The following is an 18,124-nucleotide window of genomic DNA, read 5'->3' on the forward strand; positions in this document are numbered from 1 at the left end:
GTGTGTGTGTGTGTGTGTGTGTGTAGGTGCCCGTGAGTGTTTGTGTTTGTGGGTGCATTTGTGTGACCTCCTGCTCACCAAAGGGTCATAAAGGCAGGAAGTTTACTTAACAAGAAAACAGAACCTTCACCTAGGATGTGCCTATAATAAAACACTACAGCCTCCCCCACCATTCAACAGGCTGGGGAGGGAGTCTGAAACAAAGGAATGTCTTTGATCACATAGTTTGCACCAAGACTTACAAATTTAAGTAACACAATGACAACATTTAACAATTTGACTCTAACAGTTGCTTTCATGTGATTGGCAGATGTCAACATTTGCATTGATAAGTGGCTGAATATGTATACCTAAAAAGTGCATATTCATAAATTACTTGAATACTTATAAATTTGCCTTATTAAGTCTACTAAGCTGAGCTTCTAAGCTCTCTGAACTTCTCTAACTTGCTTGCTTCAGCCTGGAAAATTCATCTTGGTCATGAAGTTCCAGAAATGTTGTCATTAGCATAGAGGCTACTTGTTGTGACTGTCAGTTCCATTCATAAAAATTGGGAAAGAAAAACAGAAGAGTTTCTTTGCTCTGTGAGAAATTTCCTTTTTATCAGTGAAATCTATATTTGTTACAAATTCTCCGAAACACAGCGACCAGTGACTCTTTGGCAGTCACCCAAAGGGGAAGACAGTAACAGAGATTTTGGCTGAAAATAACTGTGGTGAACAGGAACATCGGGTAAGTCTTATGAGATTTGACTTTGTCATCTATTTTTGTTTGGAAATGTTTCTACAACACTTACACTTAAACTCAAAATAGATTCAAATTAAAGCAGTCAGTTCCATGAATACACCCTCCTCCACCCACCCATGTTGCTTGTCAAGGGAAAATAACATTTAAAGTTCTTGCAAGAGGCCTATTGTGTTTGAATGTCGCCTCATTCACAAACTCTGAGTTACTTTTTCTAAAATGTGAGATACAAATAAACTTACTTGAATTATTCAGACTGTGTAGGATCACAGTAGGTGCTCCTGGACCTGAAAAGAGACAAAAAGAGCATCTAAGTAATTTAAGCAATTTCCAGCATCTTTATTATCATGACTGGAGACATTTCCTGTTAGGATGCCTGGGTCGTTGACCCAGGGTTTTTGAGTTTATTATATTATTTATAATTTCTAGTCTTTGGGTTTTTGTTAGAGTCATGTCTTATGGTTTGTCTCTGTGTAATTCAGTTGCTGTCTCCCCTGTCCGCTATATCCCTGTTTCCAGTCAGTGTCTGTGTCTGCCCTGGTCCCACGTCTCTGTTCCCTCTGTTGTAGTGCCTGCATGTGAGTCTGTCTTTTGTTCAGTCTGTGTTATGTGTTTCCTGTTTTACTTTGAAGGTCTCTGTCTTATCTCAGTGTGTTCAGTTTACGCTTCCTTGTCTCGTCAGTTCTGATTTGCCCCAGCTGTGTTTCCCTCCTGTTGTCCATTCCCTGATTGCTCCCTCTATGTATTTAAGCCCTGTGTTTCAGTTTGTCATTGTCGTGATCTACCTTTATCTTGCTCTGTGTTTGGTCTGTGTAGGTGTATTTTGTATTCTTAGTTTTTGTTACCCTTTTGAGTTCAGCATTAAAGCTGTTTTGAGTTACTTTCTGTCTCTGGAGTCTGCACTTTGGGTCCTTCTCCTGCCTGCACACAGCCGTCACATAACATTTCCACCTGACAGTTTGCCCAATTACGATTAAATGGTATTTAATATATGTAAAGGGGCTCCTTTAAAGCTGCTCTAAAAGGCCAGTGTAGGCAGCTGTTATGTCACCTTCCCTATATTTTTTTAAATCAATTAGGGGTTAAAGGTCACTCGAGATGCCTCCCTAATATCAAATTAAGCCAGTACTTGTTAATGCCCTTCTCTAATATACTTTGACAGAGGTTAATAGGATGGCAGGTGTGCTGTACTTAAAGCTCTCCTTTCTTTGAGTTAAAACACAAACCAACTTTTCCTTTATTTCCTTGCACTTATCTGTTGGTGGGCTGTATTAGCTTTGACCCAATGTCACACAGAGAAATGGCTTCATTTTGTGCATGTACCTGCTAGAAAACAGTAAACCAATCAGATCACTTTATGAGTGGGTTTAAGAGGCTTGCGCTGATGAAAACAGGTGTGAGAAGAAGCTTGTCAGGATTACGTGAACTTGGCCTTTGGAAGACAACAAGCTTTCTCCATTATTTTTATTGCTTTTGGGAAAGGGAACGCAGTTATTGTCCAATATATCATCACGCCAAATGCCTCCTGCGCCTGAAGAGCTTTCAGCTGTTCAAAATAAATTGAAACCACAAACAATATGAGTTACCCCTCATTAAATAATCTACTTGTTGCCCAATAATACTCCCTAAAAGCGATTACACACAATGTAGTGGCTAATTATTCATTTTATGACTCTCATTTCAAACTGATGAGAGATTAATTTTAAACTGAATCAGGAGGGTGACAGATCATGACGAGCAAACCAAGGCATGTGCCAGACGAATAAATGGATGCTGAATAAATAAGGAACGTAAAACACAACCTAATCCTAATTTGATTTTTTTTAAACCAGCAGCCATCTGCAGCTATGTTGTAATAGAATGAAGCGCCACACAAATGGCTTTAGATGGTTAAAATTGTAAAGATTTAATTTTTATTAATGTAACTGTCCATTTAGGTGATACAGGCCAGATGCCATGATGTGGAATCATCCCAGCATCATGTAAGTATCTGCATGTGCTGATGTATCGTAACGTGGTCTGGCGAAGAAGGATCGGCTAGCAGGTCTAGTGGACATGTGGTGTGGAGGCTAGCCGGAAAACTTGGAGGCCAGTCAGTTAAATAGAACAAAAGACCTTTATGTGCCATTAACAGAAGAAAACCATACAAGCCAGGTCTCCACAGCTCATGTATTTGTACATACATGTGCCGGGGGTTAGGCAGTCGCTGGTGCCAGCCCGTTACAATGGTAAGGTCTCTCTAAACAGATGCACGGACAACAGCATGCTTGGCTGTAATGGCTGCCGCTGCATTCACACTAGGATACTCTGCAACTACTACAATAATAGAATGACACCCCCTAGTGGTGCTATACAATAATAAGGGTCGTTACAGTATAGTTGTTCAATTCTAGCTGTTTGGTTGGCATAGACAGCAGGCTATGAAGCTCATCAGCCTGAGGACTGGAATGAAAGAAAACGTCAATACTGCTGTGTTAGTTTTGGGTAAGTTATGAAGCTGCAAGTGTGCAACAACAGCAAAAAAGTCAGAAAGTTTCATTTGGAATTCAGCAGGCAGAAAAAGTAATTTTAAAAGAGCAGGATTGCATTCAAATATTCTCTTGACATCCACCGGAGAGGTGTGCTACAAAACGAGATTAATGGGTTAGTGAAGTGCGTCGAGCTTAAAGTCAGAGTTTTGAGTGTCGTGAAGACAGATGCCTTTTTACCTGGATGGGTCACCATGGTAACTTTTTCTGAACATACATCCTGATCTGAAGCTGGTTGGGTTCAGAGTTTCAGTTAAAAATTGCCTGTCTGTATCTGTTCTTTTCATTACCATACGCTCTAAGTGCTATAAAGATGTTCAGCAGAAGAAATGCATTTGATAAACAGATGTAACCTCTAAAGGTATGCCAACACTGTGTGTCGCATTATCACAGGAATCTGCACGTCTATCTTCAGTTGATGAAAATGTATCAATTATGTTTTTAAGCTTGGTCCTCATTTGCTTTCAAGTCTGTTTTACACCACGCTAATAAAACACAGATAAGAAAACTCAGTCAGTCTGTTGATAGTCTAATTACCAGCAAAAACTTTTGTTTATCTGGCTGCAAACTATAGGACAGTCAGTGCTGTGTGTGCTGAGGAGCATTTAATGTTTAGAGTTTCAGAGCTCTAATGCGCAGCTGTCAGAGCAATAAAATAAACATATTTACTTAACAGTTATTCTCATTTTATTTGCAGCAACATCGTTGCATTTGGCTGCTTTATTTTTCATATCCTTTATAGATCCTTATCACCTGTATGTCTGATAATTGGATTTGGAGTGCTGCACTCAATGCATCCACTATGTGCAGATGGAAAGCGAAATGACACTTCAAATGCCTCCTTTTATGTGTGCATGCACATAGCCTGAAGCAGTGTGGCTGATAACCACTGTCATGAATACCTGTTATCTCTGAGTTGGGTTGTAGGTTTTGTTGAACCAGCTAAAGTAAAGAAAGCCCAGATATGTTTAATTGCTTTGCAGTACACAGCTCAGGTCTGTTGTGAACTCATTTAGTTAGTTTGGCTGTACTTTCTGAATCAAGACTTTTTTATAATAAGTCTCATATTTGCATTTTGAACTTGCAATTCTTCTTTAATAGTTTTTCCCATTTGGGAATGCCAAACAAGCAAATATTTCATAAAGAGATGGGGGTGTTAACCTAACCTTAACCCCTGTGTGTATTACTGGTAGCCTGCATGTTGTTAAGAGGTTAAATTCCTTCCCTGATCTAACAACGTGGGTGGAAGCAGACTGTTGTCTGCACCAGACTGTTGTGATTCTCTAAATCACGCCCACGTTTGAACCTCAGAGTCAAATCCCTGAACTATTTTATAATATAATTTTTCATAATAAGACCCCAATCACTTGGAAGTCTGTCACCCTATGAAAGCCAAAGACACTCTGACAGCCATTTGAAAGGGCATTTCATAGCAGGAAAACTGGAGGGCCCTTAAAGTGAGATACTGGTTGGCCTACCTTTACAGTCGAGGATAATGTGCTGGTTCGTGGGGCTGATGTCAGCGTCGAAGTACAAACAGTGGGCTTTATTCAGTTCACATGTTAAACACCGTCGGGGGAACAGGCCCACAGTTTTAACACTGAGAAGAGAAGAGCAATAAAAAAACGGAAAAAAGAGACAAAGCACATAAAACTTTTTGAGTAAGAAAGTAAAGGACATATTTCTTGATCTTTTTTTCATGATAACTCCCCCGAAGCGAACAAACCAGTAATAAATCATATCCAACTGGAAAGTATTACCTGTCTCGTTACAGGCTGGTATAGTTTACTCTTTTACATAAAGCAGATTTTTAACAGTTTTTTGGCATTTTTATATTTAACCAGTAGTCAGAAAAATAACTGGGAGGTGATTAATAATACAAATTTTATGTGTGAACTGGTGATAAAGTGGCCAAAATATTCAGATTAATCTCTACTAGTTCCAAAAAGTCAACCATATATCAATGTAAGAATAATGTGACAATTGTGAAAGTGAAAAATTCTTTGCAACCATTTTTTTAATATTTTTTTTTATCCCATGTTCATCATCATCATCATGTGAGTAAATTTACTACTAATAAAAGTCCCTTGAGTTCTCATGATATAAGTTCGAAAAGTTTTTAATCATTTTATAAAAATTATTTAATTAATAATAATGATGCAAACCTGAAAAGCTGCCGTCTCCGTGGTGAACCCTCAGTGCTGAGAAAATAACTGTTAGAGGACATAAAAGATAATTAGTGCAAACAGACATGCTAAATTAAACACAGAAGCTCATTATCTCCTTGTTTTCTTTGTTTAAGCGAAATTCATACATTTAATGACTAAAACACACATGTGCCATGTGTGGAATCCACAGTGAACCAAGGAGAAAAGGAGACAATTCAGTACTTACTACTTTGTTCATTATCAACCTAACTCTTGTTATTGTTGTTTTTTTTCTTTAAATTAAATTTTTCTCTTTGTTTGTGGCTAAAAACATTTAAGATCAGTACTCTGGTCAGCTCTATTCGATCTTTTAAAAACACAACAGCATTAGATTAGCTAAGTAAGATTCAGTAACGCATGCTTGTGGTCACAGACTTGGCAAAACACATCACTGTTTGAAACCACGATCAGGAACTCTGTGATTAGAGGAATTATGAATAGGAGGGTACAAATTTCACCTTAACAAGCTCCTAATTTCTTAGAGAAGTAAAACAGAACAATCAAACAGATGGACAATAATAAAACTGAAATAAAATTACAATTAGAATAAGAGAAACAGAGTGGAAAAAGAAAAGTCATCTTTTTAAGTTGTTTTTTTTTTTCATCTTATCATTTACAAGCCTTATCTCTTCATGCAGGTTGTGGTGAGCTGAGAGGTCCTGATGGTCAAGGCACTGCCAGGTTTAATTTAAGCATCAACATTGGAACGGCCAGAATGGCTCCACCATAGGATGTAAGCCCGCAGACTGGTGTATATGGGGTCAACATTTCTCCTGGGTAGCCTGAGCCCAGAACCATACATGCTTTAAAGGTGATCCGTAAAATCTTAAAATCAAGTTGTGTGCTATAAGAAACCCAAACTATCGATTTCTTAACTACTCTGGGGTGAGAGGATGACTTTTTTTTTTTTTTTTTTTTTTTTTATTGAGGTCAGTAAAGTTTGTAGGTTTTAGGGGGAGTTTTGCGGTCACACTCACAGGTTATCGGTGTCCTCATCAAAGGCAATGATCTTTGTCACCTCCCAGTTTCCAGACGTTAGATGTCGGACTTCATTTTGATCAGCTCTGAACTGAAAAAATCAGAACAAGAGTAGTAGAGGGTCATTTGACTGAGCGCCATCACTTAACTCATGCTCAGGTGTCAGTCAAACACTACATATTCAAAAGTGCCCATGCCAGAAAAATATCAGTCATTAACCCAACAAAATGGAAATATTTATGAGCTGAATCAATCAGTAGATTCCATCATAGCTCTGATTCTCTACTGACAATAAAATAGTACACTGTTCCTTTTTCAGTGGATTTCCTTGGATGTTTTTAATATACTTGTACATGAATATGTCCAAGATTTACATATAGTCATAGAATTATATAATTTTTTAGTTAAAACCCATGAGCAGTACACATTTGTTTGTTCAGCCTGGCCATGAGCTGTGGAAACATTCATACAAATCTGGTACAGGTTAGATGTTTGTGGTTTATTTTTGTCCTCGTGACTAAATAAATGTATAAATTTAAACAGACAAACACACAGGAACACTGCACTCACACGTGACTGTAGCAAAGATGCCAGACAGTACATTGTTTGTTTGTGGCACAACAACAGAGATTGGAGAGACACTGTGGGTGAAATATGCTCTGCGTGCAGCTTAAATGCACCTTCAGGGAGAAGACCAGGTGGATGATTGGCTGTACGGAGTGTCAGACTTCAACATGCGAGACTGCTGGACTATCCTCAAGAAAACCATTTGTTAAGGTGGTGCCAGATTTTTTTTGGCTCAAGCCAATAAAGCTTTCATTATTCAGAGGGTTATAGAATATCTGGCAACCAAAGGGTTAAGCAAAGTTAGGCACAAAACTGGCATTAAAAAATCAATCCGTTTTTACATCCTTCAGGCACTAATAATGACTGAAAAGCTCTAAAAGTAAAAATAAAATGAAAATGTCAAAGAAGATGATGTTAAATACATCCCAATCACAAAAGCCAGGCAGACAAAGAAAGACACACAATCAACTTTGGAAAAATGGCTAAAAGATTGACAGACTAAAAAAGAAACGTAACAGTTTACAACTGTGCTAAAAAAAAACAAAAAACAACAGTAACACAAGCAAGGTTCTGCATCTTTAATGACAGCTATGAGTCCTGCTCGTTTCAGCTGAGAGTCAAGCCTCTTTGCTGGTTGTTGCATTGCTGCAGACAGTAGAGGCTTGGGGTTTCTTCTTCCTGCTGAAAAGGTTTTAAAAACTCCAATTTCTTTTTGCTACTGTTCTAATCTAAAAGCCCTTTGGCACGGTTTTTCAATCATCTAATAAAACAGATTTGCCTTTGTTCTAATCAGTCCAGCTGTCTGCACACCTGGACTCTAGTTTCTGGAAGGCACACATCTGAGAAGTGGGCAGCCCTTCCCCATGAACGGTGGGGTGTATTTTTTGTTAGTTTTAGGACGATCCCTAAACATGTTGGTCCTTTTTGCAATAAAGCAAATTGAGTAGTGTTTTTGCTGGCATGTGAGTTTTTGTGCAGTGTCTGTTGAAACCTTGAACTGGTTTGCTGTGGTGAAGGGAAAGCTCAGGATGAAAGCTGAAGTGGTTGATTTACTGCTTGCTTTATGTTTCTAAACTCACATATGTCCATGACCTGTAAGTAGGGACTGAAAGAATAAGACTGAACTTCCTCCAAACGATGTCTGGGCTCAGCCCCCTTTTTTCCCAGAAGAGTAATCACAGAAGTTATCACAAAAATGAGGTTTCAGTTAAAGTATGCATCTTAACAACAAAAGCCCTCAATACTGAAAAATGATGCCAAGCAGTCAAGACCCACCTCGCTGTTGCCTAAACTTGGTTGTCACAGCACTCATGTCTTAGGTCTATCTGTGAGACACCACCCGCATTAACAAAATGGGAATATTCAGCTTTCTAGGAATGAGAAAATGTTGGTGAAATCTTCTAATCATAAGTGTAATAATGACTTATGTTTCCAGGGAATCACAAGTCAAACTGACAGATGGCTCAGTGCAGCCTCTGCGACGATTTGATCGCTGTACCAGTCTGTAGTGTTAAAAAAAAAAAAAGTTGCACATGAAAGCAAGGATCTCAATTTTATTACATTATTACACACGTCATGAGTGAAGTAATAAGAATTGAACTTGCTCTAAACGGTGTCTGGGGTCTCACTTAGAGATGAGGTAGGAGCCTGGTTATTCAGGGGGAGGTCAGAGTAGAGCAACTGCCACTCCAAATTGTAAGGAATTAATTGGCTCGGACATATGACAAGGATGCCTCCTGGATGCCTCCTAACTGAGGCATTGCTGGGATGTCCAGGGGAGGGAAAACCTTGGGGGAGATCAGGATACCCCGCAGAGATGACAGCTCTCAGTCTGCTTGCATCTTTATTTCCCTGAAAGAAGTTGATTCTTACCTGACACGATGTCATAAAGCCACAAAACATTCTGGTTCGGTGGACTTTAATTGACCATGCACATCAGAAAACAGATTTATTATAATCATTCCAGTCGTGAAGATTATTATTATTATTTTTTTTTACAAATATCAAAACAAAGTCGTTATTTTAATATAAAAATATTGCGTTATATTCTTTTTTTTTTTTTTTGCCCAAACAGCCTCTTTACATTTTAGAACATTTATCAGACCTGACAAATCCATTACAGACCGAACAGGCTCAGCCAGAGATTTATTTCTGCAAAAACTAATACTGCATGAATTCTTACACTGGAGAACGAGTTCCCATAATTGGAAAACAATCTGAGGGAGTTAAAAACAGATTTCAAATAACCCTGCTTATTTCTGCTAACATCACTGAAATCTTGCATACAACTTGCAGATCTGTGGATGTGCATGGGGAAACTTTAATATCTGTGCTGATGAGAACAGGCTATTGGATTTTGTGCTTGTGTTGGTGGGGGGAGGGATCAGGGCTATCATGAAATAGATGATTATTGCAACATTTTAATTAACAATTCGACAGCATCACAAATAAAGGTGACTTTAGCTGCGGCTTTGATGCAACATCCATCGCATTAACATAAAGTCTTGATCTCAGTCCTTTATAGACTTTGGTCAGATATTGGTTTTATCTCACTTTGAGGTACATAGTGTCTTAGTTGCCTTGACACACAATAATGGGCAAATTTGAATCCTACAAAGTCCATGTGAAGAGGTTGGAGGGGTGGCAGGGTCATGTCGCATGTTTATAAGACAGGAGATTGTGGTCTGAGTCCACAGGACTTGCACTTTGTCAGATTTATATAAGCCTGCGTTTTCCTAATTCTAAACACGTAGTATTATCACCATCAGGACTTAAACTGGTATGTCACGCTCTACTGTCAAAGGATTCCTTGTAGTTACTGAGGAAAGTGAATACGCACTGTAGTTACACAATACATATATAGCTTTAAAGTGAATATGAATTCAGCATTCACCTGTGTCGTGAACATGGCAATATGATGAAACTCTCCTCGTCCTCCTTGTTTGACCGGCACTGTGAGGAAGAATCTGTTGCCATCTTTGGAAAACACGGGTTCCTGATTCTGTAGAAAGCAAATATGTGTCATATATTTAATATTATTTTAACAGATGAACCAGAATGTGTCTATTTATTTCTTAGAACATTAGACAAATTGCACATTTTCCAGTGTATCTGTAAAAGAAGCTGTGGAGCATGCTGAAGAGTCCTGCTTTCAGAGGCATACATTACATAGTTGCCAACTGCATGAACAAGTGGATAGAAATTATGCACGGATGGCCTCCACAGCTGAGAGATGGCCAAACCACTTTTTTACCTGAAAGTAGCAATCTGCAGTGATTGTATATAAAGAGACTGTTCACTGACTAAATGAGTGACTACCCATTTTGTGGGAAGAAAAATGGATTGTTAGCATGGACGGCAGTGAGGAAAGAGGATGGATGATTTAACTCTATGTGGCACTTTAAGCAGGACAGTGGTAAAAAAGAAAGAAAAAACAGAAAAGTTTAGTCCTTGAAAACAGCTACTAAACTGTGGTCGGATTTTGGGAATTTAAATTCATAACAGAAGCCCTGCATTGGCTCATGTAGACAGGCTTTACAGTGCAGAGGGAGTTAGATGTAAATAAGGGGCATTATAAGAAATGAAAGGGGCATCATTGGTGATATGTGATTCATAGGGTATTTGATTCAATTTATGTATCTGGTGATGCTTGGTTCGCCTTTTAAATGTGTTTAGCCCCTCAAATTTAAAGGACACACAAAGTTTATGGGCTGGATTAACCCTTTACCATAGCTCACATTTTTTCTCTTAAGAGGGATTTTATTCTTCAAAAAAATATTCTTAAAATGAATTAAGGTAGTCTTAGTCTGCATACCTGGAGTAGTTGTCTGATAACAAAAAAATGACAGCCAAATAAAATGTCATGTGATATTTTATCTAAAAAAACAGACATATGCATTTTTCAAACAAATTTAAATGCTCACTGATTAATAATAAATTCATGTTTAAAATGAGTTTAAATTCAGTCCTTGTAAAATCCATAAAAAGATGCAATTTTAGTTTTAACCTATTTAAAAAGCCATGAGCATCTGAGTAAAATTTACACAAAAATCCACATTTAACATTATGAAAAACATTATTAACACTATTTAAACTACAATAATAGTTACAAATGGTTAACATAGAAGAAAAATATGCAATAATGCAGTCAGCAGGTACCGTATAAATTTAAAAAATAATTATTAATATTATTAATAATAATAAAATAATATAATTGAAACCTTTAATGTGATTATATTTGTAAATTGCTCAGCAAATGTAGACTTTTGTCTATTTTTAATTTTTAAAGTGCGACTCTGTGTTTTTAGTTTCTCTAATTTTCACTACTGAACATAAACAACACAAAATCACATCACTGCACACATGATATTTGAAGAAAAGTTTAAATCTCTGGAACCAAAACTGTGAAAAATAGAAACCCTCTTTACTCTAAACTCTAAATTCTGCCTCAGTTTGGGATAGATTAACTAGAATGGATTTTTCCATGATGTTATATATTGGTATTGAACAGAAAGTCATTAGCAAAAGACCTGTCTGCACTGGCACAACCACAAAATTGAGCTTCTGTCAGATTACCACCTTTACCGATACACGTAGCTTGCCAAGGATGTCAGTTGGTTAAATTAGACACTGCTTGAGCCAGCCGGGACTACAAGATCAAATCCTGCCAGAAACTCTCCTACTCTGCCTTCATCACTGCTCTGATAAAGCTCAGAGCTGACTGCAGACCACCTTTGGAAGAAATGAAAACATAGATAAATGGGAAACTGATTTAAATCTGAACTGATGATAGTTAATATAATTAATTTATCAAAATGTAAAAGTAGCAAAAACATGTTTGTGTGTTGTTCTGGCTTTTATTTGGCACTGGGTTACTGAATATTCATAGCCCTTCCAACATAAAGCAAAGAGGCTGATGAACAAAAAGAACACATTATTTGTAAATTACACTTTTTACATGAAATGTTTACTTATTATATTAATTTGTGGATGCTAACAGTTTAAATTTTTCTTGAATTAAAAGCCTCAAGAATAAAGTTTAACATTTTTTTAAATGAGCCTCATAAATCAACTGAAAAACAGGCTGCAGTATTTTTTTTTTTTGTCTATGCCATAGAGTCAGGAAAAGGGAAAATTCACACATGTGAATAGTCTTTGCTCTCGCCTCACCTTTCAGTCTGTGCTTGAGTCAGTTTCAATATTTCAGGGATACAGAGACTTTGAGAGTGTCTATATAAATACAGATAACTAAGAAATTCTACTTTGTGTTGCGTAATTTTTGAAAAATGTTGAAGCAGACATGATTTCAAGTGAAATTACAGCAATGGAGCACAAGCTTTTCAAAGTGACAGGCACTGACATGTAGAATAAAGAGAAGCTCACCTGTTTGGAGAGCCAGAGCTCAGAGCTTTCTTCATGTCTCTGAAAAACACGTCAGAGCAAAATGTCAAATGAGTGTTAATTCAGCCACATCATAAAGATCTTCTCATCTGTTACAGCCTTTCTTTCAAGGTTCTATTTTCTGCTTCTATTTGGTGCATTGTGGTTTGGAAACTGCACGATAATTGATGTAATCACGTTCTTTCCCAAAATCATTGGTCTTTTATGTCAGCAAAATATTTACATAAGTGGTATATTTCTAATACTGTGTAAAAGTGATGCTGGAGTAGCACTTCAGTGGCTCATTTTCCAGACATAATCATCTGTCATGTAATGGCCCCCTTATTTTGCTGTTTATTTTAACACACCACTTGGGACATCATTCCCAGTTTGAACCGTCATTTCAAACCAATATGCATAAGCAGAAGCCAGAGTTTTGGCAAGAGGGCTCTGGGTGCTGTTTCCAGGCCTTAACTAAGCTGCCTCTTGGCTGGACAGCGTGTTTGTCCATGCAAATCACACCAAATCAGAAAAGTGCAGAATTGGAGAGCGGCCTGTCCAGTCCCACGGTTCAACTGCGAGGTTAACACTGCTCTGTGTTGCCCAGTAAATATGGAGAGAATGTGGAACTGTGCTGCAATTTCGACGGAATTTTTTCTCCAAACTAAAGAGTGCTTTTAAAACTTTTTCCGTCAGGAAGGCCAAAAGTACCTGTGTTTCTAAGTTTTGTTTTTATCACTCAACGACAAGTTACTGAACAGCCATTGGGTGAAACTGTTCTCAAAGAGGTATTAGGCGCTGTACCAAACCCCTCCTTGCTATAGTTTTGGTCGCTAGCAGTCTGGTCGCAGTCACCAGTTATATGTATGAAAGACACCAAAGTGTCTTTGGTAAAGACACTTTGAAAAATAAACAATGCACACTTCAAACTAGAATTTGCAAGTAGCTAGTGAGTGTTCCCAGAAAAGTCAGCATCTTCCATGCAAACTACTGGCAATTTGGCAGTCTGCTAACGACTGAAGCAGTTACAGGTAGGTACAGTACTCTGTGACAAACTCCAGCTAGCATCAACCATATCTTCAGCACCAACCTCCAGCAACCACTTCCCAACTGTCTCTGGGACACACATTTTCTCGAACAACCCAACTTTCTCCGTGGCAAGCTAACAATCCAGCTAAGTAATAAGCTTTACAGCCATAATAACAGTTACAGGGGTTATTACACGGGGGAAGACATCTCTCTGAGTCTGCATGACACAGCTCCTCTGTGGGGAGAATCCTCTAATTGCAGCAATTAAAGCCTCCTCCCATATACAGAACTTATTTCAGTAGAAACTTTCTGGATTTAAATGCTGCCATTAATATTTGTGTGATATAAAAGTTAATGAAGTCCTATATTTTGTCAGTTTTTAGTGATCTGGTTTCAGAAATACTCAAACCTGCCACAAGCAAAACATGAGATATTAAATAAAGACTTAACATCAGCTCTTTGATCATAACTAAACACTCTGTCACATCAAGAGTTTAATGTGGTGCCTGTGCAATGAAGATAACCCATGTCTGTGTAACTGCTGAAAAGGTTAATGAGAGTCATGCAAAAACAATCAATGTGCTTTCTGTTTAACATGAATAAAAGATGCCACCCTTGTTGCCTATCCTTACTTAGATCGTCATCTCACAGCAACAAAGCAGACAACAATCAATTAGCGATCGCAAAGAAGAAAAGGATCTAAAGTAACAAGAGCTGAAGTTAAGAAAGACAAGTTTAGAAAAAAATGCTCGTGAGTTTTACCTTGAAAATCAGATAAGATGTTCTAACTCACAAGGCAGATCTAGCCTTGGTCAAATGATCTCTTAGTTAAGTGCTAGCTGCAAAGTTTTTAAACATGAGTGAATACTTTGTTATATCAAAAACTGAGAAAAGAAGTCTTTTTTTCTATATTAAGGAAGTTAGCGATACTTTTTAACATGAGATAAAAGAAGGAAAAATGTGTTAACAATTTTTCTGTCCACACAAAAAAACACACACACAGACCGTGACGCAGGCTCCGGTGGTGGTGTCACACACAGTCAGGATGGAAATGTTCTGGGCCCGGTTTAACCATCTAACAGATGTCTTGGTCTTGCTGATCCACTTCACCATTGTTACATAATGTTCCCTATAAAAAAAATTATATCATAATGGTCATATCATGTCCTGTAATTACATGTTCACAAGCTAGATGCTTTTTTAATTTAGCACATCTAAAACCTATTAACAACTACAAACAACTGCTCTACACACTTAAGAAAATGAACCATTTGCACAGCTGAGCTCACTGGTTTTTACACCTCTACAAATTACCTCAATGTCAAGCTGCTCTTTTCCTTTTGTTAGTTCTCTTCCACACAGTCCTATCATGCTGGTAAATGGCATGCAGACTTTCAACATTCATTAATATCCACTGAATTCTGGCACACAGTAATGCAAGATTTCTAAATGGTATTTGCATGTTGTAAAATAACTTCACCACACCCACTGTGACACCAATTGGCCATTGTTTTTTCTTCTTCATTTTAAGAACTGAAAGCAGTTTTAATAACTATATGCGCAGAGTGAAAGATTTCCCAATTACAGGTGCAAAGTTAAGAGTGAGGAAAAAATGATCATCTGAAGTTTGAAATGTCAGAGGTATCCCTTTAAGTGGCACAGCAGCTGGTGCAAACGTTTGGCAGGGAAAATGCAGCTCCTCTCACCGCAGCTTGAGTGTCTCTGGAGGCATGAGCTCCAACGTGTGCGTCGGCCCGTAAAGGTTGACTACATAGAGCTTCACCGCTGGGTTGGGTTGACCAGCCTGCATGCAGAACCAACAGTCCAGAGTTTAGACAGAAATCTCACTTCACTGCTGCGGAAAAATACTTTATGCAACACTCTCCAAAGTGGCAACTGTGACTTATAAAGTGCTGCCAAATTAAATGATTTCGAATGAATAATTCATTGAGAGTCTTTAAAAACTTAAATGCACATACGGTTATGCTATTATGTGGAAACAATTTAGAATTTTTTGTCACACAAACTGAAAAACAGATACAAAAAAAGACACAAAGAAGAAACACTGCATAAATACTTAAACTAAAGAAAGTACATATGACAAACAGACATGTTAAACTTGACAATTTCAACATTATTCTGCATACAGAGGAGTCCTAGAAAAACCCTTACCTAAACAGCTTTAACACTACTGGAAACGTGCACTATGATTCCTCATTTGGCTGACCAGATGCATTTAGAGCAAAGTTTAAAGGGTTAGGGGTATTGTTTGAATTAAGTTCATATCTGCTATATTGTATTTTATTTTCACCTGTTTTCACAAACTTGACCAGGGTGTTCCTGGCCTTTCGCCCAATGACAGCTGGGAAGTTTAATAGGATACTGATATGGTGCAGACCTATAAAAACTCAGGTTGGCATCTGCACAACAAACTAAACTGGCCTTGAACATAGATGCTCTCTACCAAAAGGGGCACAGCTGTTTCTTTAGCTAAGAAGGCTTAGATCCTTTGAGATCTCCAGCAAATGCTGCATGTTTTACCAGTCAGTCATGGCAAGTGTCTTTTATACTGCACTGGGAGGCAGAGGGGAAGACACGGACTTTGGCTTTTGGACAAATAGCTAAAAAGGAAGGAAAGTGGGGTCATTGGTGTTTGGTGGAGAGATGCACAGTGATCAGCTTACTTCACTGAGCTGCAGGACAGAACGGCTCAGAAGATCCTTGGTGCTCACTGTCATCAGGTTATTGAACACCTGAGTCAGTGGATAAATATCCAAAAGTCAATAGCCAAGGACCCCACAGCCATCTGTTACTTGCTCTGGCTGTCTCTGTTTCCTCTTCAACCATTTAACTACACAATTCTTATATAAAAATAGCTTTTTTGGTGGTTATTTAAATATAGTTAAACACATGTTAAATGATTGTGATAAATCTTGTTATTTCTCACGAAACACTAAGTAAATTTTTTATTCCTTTGTTGGATCATTTATGTTAAATAATATAAACAAATATTAAATACAAAATACAAATGTTAAATATGGCTTTAGAATCAGTGTGGCTGTTTAGATTTTTAGACAACTAGGTCAGCCGTTATTATACTGCTTAAGCTAAGCTAAAATATAAAAGTGTAATCATTCTTGTCTCAGTGAAAAATTCTACCCATACTGGAGCAGGAAACAAGTCACAACTCTTCACTGGCTTGTCTTGCAAGTGGTGCCTCTTGTTGTTCTTCATCAAACTCATCTACTACCAAAAAACTTCTATGTGAATAGACTACCAAAAGTCTATGTGCTGGCCTTAAATATAGTTTACACACAGATGACAAATGGTCATCTACAATTATCATCACCAGGGGGCAGTGTCATGGAAAACTCTTCTGTGGGCAACTCTTGCTTTTGTAGCTCTTGTAGTCATTCAAGCTGTCATGGAAATGAGTGTTAAACAATAAAAACCATCTACTGCAATTTCCCCCATTATCCTTCCCCCAAATTCCGCTGAGATTCCCTTTCCTTTTTCTGCCCTCTTTTCAGCCAGTTAGCATTCAACCCATACAAGTGTCAGTCCTGTTGGGCTATATGTGGTGTTGTTTTCTAAGAGGATTCTACACAAGTGCTTCTACATCACATCCATTACATACACAGAATTCTTCTCTCTGTGTAGCCAAATACATACGAAACCAGCTGATTTTTTTAAGAACCTCTAAACTAAAAAAGTGTGTTACAACAACAGCAAGTAAAACACTGAGCAGAAAAAAAAACATTTTGTATTATCACAATAATGTAAACAACCATATCTTATAGGCTACTATATTTCTGTAAATTAAGCTGAAGCATTGACACCAGCTGCTTTTATTTTTACTTTTATTCTTCCTCTTCTTTTAGCTTGACTAATGGAACCCAATCTGTCTCCCTCTCACCCTAGCTCTAGAATCCTCATCTGTCACACCAACCCTGTGGATGTCCTCCTACACTACACCCAAAACCTTCTCTGAGGTTCCCCTTTCTGTCCAGTCTGGTAGCTCCATGTTCAAAATTCTTTGTCCAAGAATCCCAGTTCTATTCTATTCTGCTCTGTTTATATAGTGAGTCACAACAACAATCACCTCCAGACTGTTTATATTGTAAGGTAAACGTCTGCAATAATACAGAGAAAACCCCAACAATCAAACGACCCCCTTTGAACAAGTACTTGGCGACAGGGGTAAGGAAAAAATCCCTCAGGGAGTGGCAACCATCTGCTGTGACCGGTTGGGGGTTGATGGGAGGAAGACAGGATAAAAGACACACTCTAATATCCCTTCTCTGTCCACATGTCCAAATCTCAGCTCCCAAACCGCTCAGTCTGAGCTGTCCCTCTGACATGCTGATTTCTATTTCTGTGCATCCTGGTCACTTCCAGTGAAAATCTTAACATCTCCATCTTTACCAGCTACAGCTCTGCCTCCCTTCATTTTGTTAGGCTCACAGTCTCCAAACCATAAACTATCGCAGGTCTCCATACCATCTTGTTAATCTTCCCTTCCACTTATGATGGTATCCTTCTGTCATCAAATCACTCCTGTCACCCGACTCCACCCACTCCACTCTTCGTGTACTCTCTTAAGTCACCTCTTTTGTTCACTGTCTGTTGACTTGGATGGTTGACACCAGGTATTTAGATCCCTCTTCCTTTTATTTAGGATAAAAGATAATG

General features: G+C 38.1%; 1 protein-coding gene across 3 annotated transcripts in view; it reads right to left on the reverse strand.

Moving 5' to 3' along the window:
- The window catches only part of LOC102301290 (inactive dipeptidyl peptidase 10), a 253,736-nt gene that overhangs the window by 15,606 nt on the left and 220,006 nt on the right, over positions 1 to 18,124 (reverse strand). For all 3 annotated transcript variants that reach the window (XM_005919373.3, XM_014332724.2, XM_005919374.3), the window contains 8 exons: positions 15,139 to 15,236; positions 14,438 to 14,561; positions 12,407 to 12,445; positions 9,918 to 10,025; positions 6,457 to 6,548; positions 5,438 to 5,485; positions 4,751 to 4,872; positions 987 to 1,031 (listed from right to left, as the gene is read on the reverse strand). In XM_005919373.3, coding sequence (XP_005919435.1) covers positions 987 to 1,031; positions 4,751 to 4,872; positions 5,438 to 5,485; positions 6,457 to 6,548; positions 9,918 to 10,025; positions 12,407 to 12,445; positions 14,438 to 14,561; positions 15,139 to 15,236 — 676 coding nt within the window. The remainder of the gene's footprint in view (positions 1 to 986; positions 1,032 to 4,750; positions 4,873 to 5,437; positions 5,486 to 6,456; positions 6,549 to 9,917; positions 10,026 to 12,406; positions 12,446 to 14,437; positions 14,562 to 15,138; positions 15,237 to 18,124) is intronic.

Source organism: Haplochromis burtoni, unplaced genomic scaffold, assembly GCF_018398535.1.
Source record: "Haplochromis burtoni strain Fernald_Lab_line unplaced genomic scaffold, NCSU_Asbu1 Contig_20, whole genome shotgun sequence".
In the NCBI taxonomy this organism is placed as follows: Eukaryota; Metazoa; Chordata; class Actinopteri; order Cichliformes; family Cichlidae; genus Haplochromis; species Haplochromis burtoni.